The sequence below is a fragment of the Chrysochloris asiatica genome, unplaced genomic scaffold (genome assembly GCF_000296735.1).
Source record: "Chrysochloris asiatica unplaced genomic scaffold, ChrAsi1.0 scaffold00090, whole genome shotgun sequence".
In the NCBI taxonomy this organism is placed as follows: domain Eukaryota; kingdom Metazoa; phylum Chordata; class Mammalia; order Afrosoricida; family Chrysochloridae; genus Chrysochloris; species Chrysochloris asiatica.
The window spans coordinates 9,213,342-9,227,468 of NW_006408608.1; the positions used below are offsets into that span (position 1 = coordinate 9,213,342).

At 37.8% G+C, this 14,127-nt stretch overlaps 1 protein-coding gene across 2 annotated transcripts in view; it reads right to left on the reverse strand.

Annotated features, from left to right (window-relative positions):
* Window positions 1-14,127, reverse strand: part of VPS13D (vacuolar protein sorting 13 homolog D (S. cerevisiae)) — a 360,697-nt gene that overhangs the window by 270,640 nt on the left and 75,930 nt on the right. For both annotated transcript variants that reach the window (XM_006866375.1, XM_006866374.1), the window contains exon 24: window positions 2,812-2,994. In XM_006866375.1, coding sequence (XP_006866437.1) covers window positions 2,812-2,994 — 183 coding nt within the window. The remainder of the gene's footprint in view (window positions 1-2,811; window positions 2,995-14,127) is intronic.

A 14,127-nucleotide genomic window follows, 5' to 3' on the forward strand; every position in this document is an offset into this window, starting at 1 on the left:
TAAATGGTATTGCTTTCCTAATGTCCTTTTCAATGCTGTCATTTTTAGTATTGAGAAATCCAACTGAGTTTTATATGTTGATCTTATATCCTGCCACTTTGCTGAATCTTCCAATGAGGTCTAATAGCCTTTTTACTGAGTCTTTGGGGTTTTCTATATCATATCATCTGCAAATAGGGAGAGTTTTACTTCCTCTTTGCCAATTTCGATGCCTTTAATTTCCCTGTCTTGCCGTATAGCTCTTGCTAAGGCTTCCAGCACAATGTTGAATAGCAGTGGTGACAAAGGGCATTCTTGTCTGGTTCCTGTTCGCAGAGGGAAGGCTTTCAGTTTCTCTCCATTGAGAGTAATGTAGGCTGTGAATCAAATGGTTTTTGTGATGATATTTAGGTTAGCAATAATGAGTAAATGGATGAAAACTGATTTTCTTCATGATGACTAAGGTTATTAGTGTGCTGCCTGGTCTACTGTGAAAAACCAGTGGTGGTTGATCTTATTATTTCTGTCTTAAAACTATAAACATCAGTGGAAGCCTACTGCTTCCATCTATTAAAGCAGCCTCGGATTTTTTATTGTTGTGAAGTGCCGTTGAGTCAGTTCTGACCCATAGCACACTATACAGGGTGTCCAAGGAGCAGCTGGTGAGCCTGAACCACTGACTTCATGGTTCAAACCGACTTTGCAGTCCAGTGTATTAACCCACAGCACCACACCAAGACTTCATCATTATTCCAACAATAAACAATAAATCCACTGCGAAGCCCCCCGCAGTATAAACTATAAGGCAAACAAGCAAGTTCTCAATCATCAACTCTATCTGGAGCTATAACTCTGTGCTCTTCTTTCTACATTGCTAATCATGGCTTTTTAGGGTCAATCACTCTGCTTTACTTAAACATCTGTACACGACATTGATATAAACAGCCTGTCCTCTAACCCTTCACCTAAATACCAGGTTATGACACACGAACACGTGTCAGGTGATTCTCACTGCCTTTTCTTCACTCTTCTTCCTGCCTACGTTTGCACTCACTGAATCCAATGGTTTTGGTTGATGGTGTTTATTAAGTTAGTAATAATGAGTAAATGGATGAGTGAGAGGTAAAACAAAAGAAGAAAAATATGGAGATAATAAATTTGAAAATAGTAGCATTACTGGGTTGGGAGTGACTAATAAAGAGAGAGAATCTTCCTGTTATTTTCTGAATATAGTTGAAGCCACTGGCAAAGTCCTAGTGAGACTACCATATCCTAGTCTCTAACTTTCATTTTCTTATTTGACTGGAGAGGCCAAGAATTACAGCTCAAACCTGTTTTTCTGTAATAACCCTTGGACTTCTTCTATCTAAGTTATTTCAAGGAACTCATTGCCCAACCGCAGCTACTCAGGAAAGCGTCAGTCAGTCAGATGTATACCAGGAATGGCCTTTGCCAGTTTACTTCTCTCACAAAAACCGAAGCATACTATAAAACAGTAGAATCATATAAGGGTTAAGAGCCCAGAGCTCTTCAGTTAAGACACGTCAAAGTCTGAGGTCCATACTTACTCTCCTTACTAGCTATATGATCCAAAGAAAGTTACTTTATCTTTCTAAGTCTCAATTTCTTTATTAGGAAAAATCTTGTTATTAATGCTAGATAACTTTTAGGTTGTTCATTAGAGGGTGAAAAAAAAAAAGAAAAGAGTTTAGTACAGTATGACGTAGTAAGTATTCAACAAATGTGTTGTTATTAGTTGGATCAAGTCAGCTCCAACTCAGAGCAACACTATGCACAACAGCACAAAACACTGCCCAGTCCTGCACCATCCTGTAATTGTCGCTGATACCGTGTCAGTCCATCTTGGACCAACACTTTTCCAAGCATGATGTCCTTCTCCTGGGACTACTGATCAAATAGCTACTATTTATAGGTATTTTCTGTCCTAATATCTTACAAGCAAATTTTAGGCACATGTCCCGTATCAAAGACAAGCTATTTCCCTACTTACTAGCTGTCAGACTAAAAAGGAGCACAAGCAGTAAGGAAATTCAGTAAATGTGTAATATGTAAATTCAGTAAATGTGTAATGTGTAAATATGCCAAAACGAACTTTCACAGAATGAAACCAGCAAGAGGTAATGAAAACACACACATCAAGAACAAGACCTCATCTTTAGAGTTCCAGGAAAGCCACCTATTTTCTTCAGCTGCAAAACTGACTGAACAGTGGATTATTTATACCATCTCCAAGGTCCTCTCAGCTCTAGGAATCTGTGATTTGCTAGATGTTTCCATTTTAAATTCTCACAGTCTTGATGAATCATAGTGTACCCATGTGTAAAATGAAAATAACTCTCTTTATCCCGATTTCCTCTGAACATTGTTGTAGGAAATAAATAGATGCTAAAATAATTTTAAACTGTGTAAGATACTATAATTAAGATACTTTTAAAACCCATCAGATTATTTAAATAACTTCAATTATTTAAATTATTCATATAACTAAGCCAAATTATGTACCTTGAGGAAACAAACACACAGAGCAAAAATACTGACATTACAAGTCAGCCTGTAAGGAAAGCATTATAAAAGACAGAAAGCTTTGCTTTCATTGATTTGTTTGTAAATTATTAGAAAGTGTTATAACTTATACAACTTCTACTGTAGGCCCATCATATGTCAATAAAGTGTAAAACATATCCTTCAAGCCCCATAAGCTACAAAGTAACTGCACATGATGTTAAAGATCATATGATGGTATCATGCAAATTTTTCAAATGTTGTCAAATATTAGTTGAACTGAAAAGGAAATGGATATAGATTGCTCACCTTATCTTGCAAAGAAAAGGTCCCAGGAAAACCTGCAAAGAGAAACTTGTTCTTGACTTTCAACTTCCCCAAATTGGCGACAATCAGATTATTTGACCTGGAACTTTCTGGGATAAGGAGAACAGGGGCCCCAGCTTCAATATCCAGAAGAACACGGGAACCACGCTGAGCTTGATCTCTCACCTGAAAAACGAAGGGAAATTGCATGTTTGATCAATTTCAGATTGAAGAAATTGGTAGAATTCTTCTATTTCATCCTCAATGGCTTTTAGTGGTTGGTGCATAATAATTGAATAATAGTGGCATTAACTGGTCTTCCCTGTAGGCGCATGGATATTAGCCTATCACAGACAGTGTTGTACTTCATGACTGATCTGCATATGTTCTGTCTGGCCCATAATACAGGCTTCAGTACATGTAAAATCACTGAAGTCACAGAATGTATGCTCTAGGATTACCATCGAATTAAATCTAAAAATCAGTTAACAAAAAGCGAATGGAAAACTTCTCAAATATTTGGAACTTTTAAAATGTACTTTTAAATGAACCATAAGTCACATAAGAAATCACAAAGATGTTAATAGAAAATGTATTTATCTAAATGATAAAGAAAAGAGAACATATTAAATTCATAGGGTGCACTTAAACAGTGCTCAGAGAAAAAGGTATTGCATTAAATATTTATTTTAGAAAAGAATAAAGATTTAAAATCAATGACAAAAACTCCACCATAGAAGCTATAAAAAGAAAAGCAAACAAACTTTAAAAGGAGGAGAAAATAGAATTAGTGTATATTAAAAAAATACACAAAAGAACTGAAATAATTTATGTAGAATACAGATAAACAATACAGATAAGTCAATCACTGGCAATTTTAAAAGATCAATGGTACTGATAAACTTCTAGTTATATATTTGCTGTTATTAAGTGCCATCGAGTTGGTTCTGACTCTTAGCCACTCTTGTTGTTAAGTGCCATTGGGTAGGTTCCAACTCCTAGGGGCCCTGCAATAGGGTTTCTGAGAAGCAGCTGGTGAGTTTGAACAGCCAACCTTACAGTTCAAACTGACCTTGAGGTCAAGTGCTTATCCTAAGGTGCCAAAACAAGAGAACAAAATCACAATATCAAGAATGTGGGCACATTGCTATAGAATTTGTAGATACTAAAAAATGACAAAAAGCTTTTGAATAACTTCACATCAATATCCTGACAACTTAGATGAAGTAAACCAATTCCTTAAAAAGGAAAACAGAAACCACCTACTGCTATCATTTAATGGTGAAAGATTTTAAGTGTTCCCCCTAAGGTCAGGAACAAGCAAAGGATGTCCATTCTCACCACATCTACTCAGCACTGCTAGCCCGTGAAAAAAGGAAGGTCAAAGAAATAAACCATGTTAAAGTCAGAAAGGAGCTCTGGTAGCGTAGTGGTTACGAATCGGGCTGCAAACCGCAAGGTCAACAGTTCGAAACTACCAGCAGTTCCGCGGGAGAAAGATGAGGTGGTCTGCTCCCGTAAAGATTTATAGCCTCGGAAACCCTGTGCAGGGTCGCTATGAGTCGGAACCGACTCCACGGCACTTAACAACAACAACAAAAGTCAGAAAGAAGAACTCAACCTCTCTTAATCACAGGCAACTCAACTGTCAGTGTGTCGTACTGTGGTGGCTTGGAAGTTGCTGTGATTCTGGAAGCTATGCCACGGGTGTTTTAACGGCCAGCAGGGTTACCCACGGTGAACAGGTGAAGACACAAGGAGGAATGCAAGAGTTAAAGGGGTCAAAGCTAAATAGTGTTATATACACAACCCTGGAACCAAAGGGTTCTGTGGGCAAATATATGGACAGATACGCAGGCAGAACGGGTATGGGAGAAAGAGTGGGCATATATCCACAAATATATCAGGGTTTGAAAGGGAACATTTGTACAAGGGCATTTACCTTTGCTGCAAACACACCTATGAATGTGGTGAATCATATAGCAGACGAAATGAGGAAAACATCGTAGATATTATCAAATATCTTATGGCAACCAGTTTCTAGGCCTGGAGGTTCAGGACCATTGTCTCACTGGACACCATGGTCACTTAGCATAACACAGTCCACGAAGACAATGTTCTACAACCTAATTTGGTGAGTAGCATATGGTACCTTAAATGCTCAAAAGTGGCCATCTAATGTGCGACTATTGTCTCTCCATACATGGAAGGAAGAACGACGGAAATTAAAGACGCTTGGAACCAACTAGTCCAGTGGACCAATGGAGCATGTGAACATCAGTCTCCACGAGCAGAAAAACTAGAGGGTGCCTGGCTACCACTACCAACTGCTCTGAAAGGGATCGTATTCAAAGTTCCCAAATAGAGTGGGAGAAAATGTAGAACAAAACTCAAATTTATTTTTAAAAAACCAGACTTAATGGTCAGAATAAAGACTGGAGGAACCTCAGACTACAGCCCTTGACCACCCTTCAGGTCTGGAAAGGAACTCACTCTCGTGGACCAATTTTCAGCCAAGCAGCAGATAGGTAATATAGAGGGGACAACAAGTCTGGTTAGGTATGGCGAGCCATTCAAGATCAAAAGGGCAATATTCAACTAAGGACAAAATTGAGAAGGGACAGGAAGGAGGCTGGAATGGAAATAAGAACCACAGGAAGGAAGTGGGCCAACTATTGTTGCAATCACTGAGATGAAACAAAGTGTATGATTTGTTGAATGTAAAACTGATGATCTTCTCTGTAAACTTTCACTCAGTTCACAAAAAAAAGTTTAAAAAACAAAAGGAGTATCAAAATCAAGAAATATACAGATAGGCTAAGAAACTATTTCAGATGAAATGATACTAAAGAACCATGACAAATAAATGTAATACATGATCCTAGAGCAGATCCTGGACCAAGAATAAAAAGACAGATATAGAGGAACTCCTGGGATATTGGATGAAATGTGATTATGAAATTTGCACAAATATGAAATTTCCTGATTTTAATATTTTACTGTGGTTATCTACAGGAATGTCTTTGTTTTTAGAAAATACATACTCATATATAAAGGGGTAAAGAGACACAATGTCTTCATTTACTTCCAGATGGTTAAGAAAATAATCATGCATATATATGAATATGTATGAGGGGGGCTTCAAAAAGTTCATGGAAAAATTCATTATCTTTTAATACCATTTTTTTGTGTGTGTGTGAACTTTTTGAAGCCTGCCACTCAAGTATAGAAAGAAAGAGAGACAAATGTAAACTATTTTAGTGAATCTGGATAAAAGACCATATGGGAGTTCCTTGAATTCTTCTAGCAACTTTTCTTTTAGTTTGAATAAAAATTTTTTAAAAAGCAACAAAAAGGAACATACCATATTGAAAGATCCAAAGACTCAGTATTTTTAAGATGTCAATTCTCCACATAAATGATCTATAGATTCAATGTAATAGTAGTAATCAAGACAAGATGGTATTTCATAAAATTACATATACATGAAAGGGATCTCGTAGCATAGTGGCTAAGAGTCGGGCTGTTAATCTCATGGTCAGCAGTTCAAAATTACCAGTAGTTTCGAAGGAGAAAGATGACACTGTCTGTAAATCCCATAAAGATTTACACCCTCGGAAACCCTGTACAGGAGTGCTGAGTCAGAACCGACTCCATGGCACATAACCACCACCACCACAATATACACATCAGGAGTCCTGATATGAACTGCAGGATAATGCATTGGACAAAAAGGTTGGTTGGAACCCACCAGCCACTCCTCAGGAACCCTATACAGAATGAAGAAATTCACACATCTGTATATGGTCAAGTAATCTGCAACAGAAGTGCCAAGGTACTTCAATGGAACAAATATTCTGGAAAAAAAAATGGGTATTCATATGAAAAATATTCACCTCAACCCTCATTTCGTAAAACACACAAAAATAATCTCACCATGGAACACAGATGTGAAAGTATAAAACTTCTATAAAAGGATACACAAGAAAATTTTCATCTGTTTTTGGCAGTTTTGACAATTCACAAATAATACTAAACATAAAAAAAAAAAAATTTGGAGTTCATTGAAATGGAAACCTGCTTTTTAAAAATACTACTACAAAAACGAAAGAAGAAATAAAAGCCACATATATCAAATAATGGACTGATAGCTAGAATGTGGACTCCTGGTGTGGCGCTGTAGGATCGATCAGCACTAGACTGTGAACCAAAAGGTCAGCAGTTCAAACCCATCGGCTGCTACTCAGAAACCCTATACAGGAACGCTGTAAGTCAGAATCAACTCAATGGCACTTAACAAAAACAAAACGCTAGAATATATAAAGAATTCTTACAAATAATTACAACAATCCAATCTTAGTGTTGGGGAAAGGCAATAGATTAGAGAAGTATTTGACAATCTCTCATGAAGTCAAATGCACATGATCTCACATAACCCAGAAATTCTTAGGTATTTACCCAAGAGAAATTAAAAGGTGCATCACATATTAACTTGCATGTGAACACTCATAAGAGTTGTTTCGATTTGTAATAGTCAAAAACCGGAAAGAACCTAAATGTCCATCGCATGTCCATGTATAAACAAAGTGCATGCAACAGAATATAAAACAAGACAAAAGAAAACTGTTGTTGTTGTTATGTGCCATGGAGTCAGTTCCAACTCATAGCGACCCTGGATAGGGTTTCCGAGGCTGTAAATCTTTACAGGAGCAGAAAGCCTCAGCTTTCTCCCGCAGAACAGCTAGTAGTTTCGAACTGCTGACCATGATCTTAGCAGCCCGATTCGTAACCACTACGCTACCAGAGCTCCTTAAAAGAAAACTACTCAACAATAAAAACAATCAGCAACAATATGGATGATGTTCAGACATGTCACCCTGCAACCAGTGAACCATCCACTTAAAGCTTTTTAATTTTATGGCATGCCAATGATACCTCATAAATCTGTTTTTACTACATGATTCCATTTATATGAAGCTCTAGAACAGAAGAAAATGACATAGAGCAGTAATCAAATTACTGAGAAGGGTGGTGACAGGGGCAGAAAGGAACTTTTTGGAGTACTGGAAGTGTGGTGGTTACTTTTGTCAAAACTCATCTAATTATGATTAAAATGAGTGTATTTGTTGTATCCACCAGTCATCTGTCACTTTGTCATATTGTGGAGGCTTGAGTGTTGCTGTAATGCTAGAAACAATGCCACTGGTATTTAAAATGCCAGAAGGCTTACCCTATGTGGGCAGGTTTCAGCAGAGCTTCCAGACCAAAACAGATTGGAAAGAAGGACCTGGAGACCTACTCTTGAAAAATTGGACAGTGAAAATCTTCTGATTATCAGCAGAACACAACGTGATACAGTGTCAGAAGATGAATCCCTCAGGTCAGAAGGCAATCAAAACATGAGTGGGGAAGGGCTGACTCCTCAAAGTAGAGTTGACCTTAATGAAGCAGATAGAATAAAGTTTTCAGGACCTTCAGTTGCTGATGTGGCACAGCTCAAAATGAGAAGAAACAGCTGCAAGATCAGTAACTGGAACACAGAATGTATGAAGCATGAATCTAAGAAAACTGGAAGGTGCCAAAAAATGAAGTGGAATACTTAAAGACCAATATCTAGCATTATGGTTATTGTGTACCACTGAGTCATCTGTCCACCAATTCATAGCAACCCAGCATAAGGTTTCCAAGAGTGGCTGGTGAGTTTGAACTACCAACCTTGCATTTAGAGGACCACACCAAGGACCGTATGCAGCATTAGATGAGTTGAGATGGAAAGCTACTGGCCATTTTGAATTGGACAATCATATGTTCTACCATACTAAAAATGACAAAGAGGAATGGTATTGCATTCACTATCAAAAAGAGCATTTCAAGATGCAGTGCTATCAGTGGATAATACTCATAAGCCAAAAGGAAAGCCAGTCAATTTCAAATTTATGTACCAACCAATAATGTCATAGATGACAAAACAGAAGATTACAACTAACTCCTGCAGTCTGAAATTGATCAAATACGCAATCAAGATTTGATAATTCCTGATGACTGGAATGCAAACGTTAGAAACCAAGAAGGATCAGTAGTTGGAAAATATGGCCTTGGTGACTGAAATAAGATGACTGAATACATGATAGAATTTTTTTTTAAGACAAAGGACCTTCTCATAGGAAACACCTTTTTCAATAACATAAACAGCAACTATACATATGGACCTCCCAAATGGACCACAGGAATCAAATAGACAAATCAAATCTATGGAAAGAGACAATGGAGAAGTTCAGTATCCATCAGAACAAAGAGAGGGGCCAACATTAATTGCTATTAATCAACTGATCATATGCAAGCTCAAGTTGAAGATGAAAAAATTAAAACAAGTCCATGAGAACCAAAGTACAACTTGAATGTATTCCACCATTTCAAGAAAAGCTTTCACACAATGAACAATACTGGCCACAGACCAAACAAGTTGTAGGGTGACATCAAGAAAACCATACATGAAGAAAGCAAAAAGACAGCAAATGAAAGACCAACATGGAGGTCAGAAGAAAAAATTCACTCCTGAATTTAGATTAGCTAAAGTAAATGGAAGACACAATGCAGTAAAAGAGCTGAATAGAAAATGTCAAAGGAGAACCTTGAGAAGACAAAGTAAAACATACTAACGAAATGTGAAAAGACTTGGAGTTAGAAAAACCGAAGGGGAAGAACCATGCAGCATTTCTCAAGCTGAAAGAACTGAAGTAAAATCTTCAAGCCTCAAGTTACAATAGTGTATGATTCCATGCGCAAAATATTGAACAATGCAGGAAGCATCAAAAGAAGATGGAATGAATGGAAGGAATACATAGAATGCCTGTACCAGAAAGAACCCGTGGACAGTCAACAACTTCAAGAGGTAGCACGTGATCAAGAACAATGGTATTTAAGGAAGAAGTTCAAGTTGCACTGAAAACATTGGCGAGAAACAAGGACCCAGGAATTGATGGAGCATCCGATCTGGTGTTTCAGCAGATGGATGCAATAGTGGAAGTACTCATTTGTCTGTAATGGGACATTTGGAAGACGATTACCAAGCCAATCAGCTTCAGGAGATCTTATTTGTGCCCATTCCAAAGAAAGATGATCCAACAGAAAGCAAAAATTATCGAACATGTCACTATCACAAGCAATAAAATTTTTCTGAAAAAACAGTTGCAACAGTACATCCACAGGGAAATGCCAGAAATTCAAGCAGATTTAGAGGAGGACATGGAACAGGGAATATGACAACTGATGTCAGATGGATAGAGGATGCAAGCAGATTATGAAAAAAGGTGTCTCCCTTGAAAAGGTATTTTCTCTGTGTGGATCATAACTAACTATACATAGCAGGAAAGTGTACTAGACAGAAAAGCTGTACGGTCCCTCTACAACATAGATACAGAAAACCAAACGAGAAGAGATGTAGATTATAGTCCTCGAACCCTGAGAGTCAGATGAAGGCATAGAGAAGTAACCAGAATGCTAACTGGGAAAGAAAGCTGAACAGAAGCAGCAAAAAAAGGAGACAGATTGATGACCTGTGCCTGCCGACCAGACATGGTGCAACCATCTTAAAAAGCTTTTGTGAGTAGCATCTGAGACAAGACAGCACATTGGCATTACAAAAACATACCAGAGTTAAACATATCACAGAGATAAAGGCGCAATCTTTTCCTTGTTCCCCACACTCCCCTGGTGACCAGAGGCATGACCAGCCCCCACCGCATACACCCCCAGCAAAGCTCCCACTCTCCCTGTAGTCGGAGCCACACAGGGGTGAACACCAGAGTTGTGAGCCCCTTCAAAGTAAGTGGGGAGCTACACACATTAATCCAGGAGACTGGATTCAGGTGAGTCGTGCTCCGAACCTGCGGAGCGGGTCCTGGCCAGCCCTGGACTAGTGGGACCTTGCACCCTCAGCTGCCCTCTGAGACAGAAACCCTCTGATGCCCTAGCTCCTTTGGAGTCTGCACATACTACTTGCGGATTGGGTGCCCCAAACAGGCAACACCTAGCTCTATAGGAATTCCATCTAGGGTTAGAGCGCCAATGTCTCATCCCTTGGCCACCTACCACTTAACGTCCTGAGCTGGCAGAAGACCCCAGAATTTTCTCCTCTTTGGATCTGGCACCTGCACTCGTTTTTTCCTGTCATTGTTGTTGTGTGTTTATTCTTCCTTCCTCTCTTATCTACCCTTGCAATTTATCCTTTCTATCTCTGCTTTTCTTTCCAAACCACCACTGATTCTTCTCTCTTTTCTTCTTACTTTTCTCTTGGTGTTTCTTTACTACTCTCTGATCTCTTTCCCTTGTACTCATCCTTTTCCCTAATTGTGTTAAGTTCTTTTCATTTTCTGCTTTTTCTTCCATGCTTTTATAAAGTTGTTTTTCCTCTCACTCTTTTCTCTTTGGTGTTTGTATTCTTTTTCGAGCTAGTGTGTCTTTGTTTTTTTCCTTTACTATTTCCTTTTGTCATTATTGTTTGTTTGTTTGTTTTCCTTCACTCTTGTTGGTATGTTTTCTCTTGCCTCAGCACTGGGAATAGCAACCACACCAATACAGCCAACCCTACAACTATACCCTCTACAACCCCACCAACCAGGCAAGAGCTAAGAACAATTGCTACACACACTTGAGCCCCAGAACACAAGGTTGGTTTGAAGCACAAGGTTAGTAGTTCACATGCGTCGGCCACTCCTTGGAAACCACATACAGGGTCGCTATGAGTAGAAACCAACTCAACAACACTTAACACACCTGATCAACGACAATAACCAACATCAGTGAAAACCATCCTAAACTGAGCTGCATGAATGCTGAACAGAGAACTGTGGGCACACTTCCATCTACCAATCACACATAGTAGGAGGCAGTTAGTGAGAGCCAAGAATACACCAACATACAATCCACCAGCTTAGTACAAATACAATAGCACTACAACGTCTCAGAAGCAAGAGACCATTTCTGTTCACCTGAGGAAACAAGTTAGGGTGACTCAAAAAAGTGACCAAAAGGCAAAGCTACAAAACATTTTTGAGAAAAAAAAAATACATTGGAACTACCTAAAAAAGAATTTAAGAAAATGATATTTAGGTACTTCCATATGACTGACAGATAGGTTGAAGAAAACAAGAATAATTTCAGGAAACACTACACGAACAAACGAACAAAATAAATATAGGGTTGGAGATGATACAAACCCTACAAACAGAAATCCAGAAGATTAATACTGATTTCAGAAATGGACAACACACTGAAAGGGCAAAGGAGAAGATTTAAATCAACAGAAGCCAGAATTAGTGAGCTTGAAGATAGATTTCTCAACACTAGTAAACTAGAAGACCAACCAGAAAAAAGATTGAAAGAAAGCCTAAGATTCATGCAATACAACGGGAAGGGTAACTGGAATTCCAAACATGAGAGGCATAGAAAATAGAGTCCAAGAGCTGTTGGAAGAAAACTTCTCTGACATCAAGAAAGCCTAGAATATACACATTCAAGAAGCTGAAAGAATCCCAAATAGGACAGAGTCCCGAAAGACAATCACCAAGACATAACAAAATCAAACTTTCTAAAATCAAAGACAAGGAAAGAATCCTAAGAACAGCTCAGTAAAATGAAAAACTATCTACAAAGGAGAATCAGTAAGATTAAGCTCTGATTTCTCAGCAGAAATCATGCAGACAAAAAGGCAATGAGAAGCCATGTACAGAAGTCAGAAAGAAAAAACTGCTAACCAATAATCACATACTCAGCAAAAATGACCTTCAAATATGATGGCAAAATTAGGACATTTCCAGATAAACAGAAATTAAAAGAATTTGTAATAACTAACTTTATAAAAAATACTAACAAAAATCCTTTAGAATGAGAACCAATAACAGCAGACAACAACAGCAAATAGAAACCTAAGATTGACATACACATCAAAGCCACCCAGAATTCAATCCACAATAGAAGTACCCAAGGAGCTCTTGTAGTGCTGTGGTTCGCGGGCTGCTAACCTCAAGATCAGCAGTTCGAAACTACGAGGCATTTCGCAGGAGAAAGATGAGGTTTTCTATTCCTGTAAAGATTTATAGCCTTGGAAACCCTATACAGGGTTGCTATGAGTAGGAACCAACTCCACAGCACATAATCACTACCACCACCACTACCATAGAAGTATCCAAAGTAAAACAAACCTACAAGACTGAAAATAGGGAATTAGAGATATCAGTTTATGAAGACAACTATAAAGCAAAAAGAGGAAAAAGTGTAGTTACTAAACTTCAAGATAAGATCTTCAAGTAGATTTCAAGATAAAACAGACCTTTTTAAATTGGAAAAGAAATTAAATAAATTGCAAGGTAACCTCAAAGAACATTATTACTGGTACAGATCCATAACAACAGAAGAAATTGATCAAGTAAGTCATTAAGAAACTTGGAACAAAAAAAAACTCTGGGTCCAGATAGCCTTAATGGTGAATTCTACCAAGCACTCAGAGGAGAGCTGACACATTATTTCTGAACATAGAAAGAGATAGAAAATTCCTGTATACATTTTATGAAGCAAGCATAACTTCATACCAAAACCAGACAGACATCACCAAAAAAGAAAATTATAGACCAATATCCCTCGTGAATATAGATGCAAAAATTCTAAACAAAAAATCCTAGCCAACAGAATTCAGCAACATATCAAAAAAATAATACATCATGATCAAGTGGGATTCATACAAGGGATGTAAGCATGACTCAGTATTAGAAAAAACAATAATCCACCCCATAAATAAAATAAAGGAAAAGAATCACAGGATAATATTGATTGCTGTAGAAAAGGCATTTGCCAAAATCCAACATGCAATCCTAATAAACACAATTATAAAACAGGATTAAAAGAGAAATTCCTCGACAATAATTAAGGGTATATATACAAATCCAACAGCCAACGTTACTCTCAATGGACAGAAACTGAAAGTACTCTCTTCATGAACAGGAACCAGACAAGAGTCCCTTTGTCACCACTTCTATCCAATGTTGTATTGGAAGTCTTAATCAGAGTTACAAGGCAAGAAAAGGAAATTAAAGGCATTCAAGTTGGCAAAGAAGAAATAAAACTCTATTTGCAGATTATATGATCCTGTACATAGAATATTCCAAAGACTAAATAAGAAAATTATTGGAATTTATTGAATGATTCAATAAAGTGGCAGTGTACCAAATCAATATATAAAAATCAGTTGAATTCCTTTACACTAATAAAGACAGTTCTGAAAAAGAAATCAGGAAAACAATACCATTTACAACGGCTACCCAA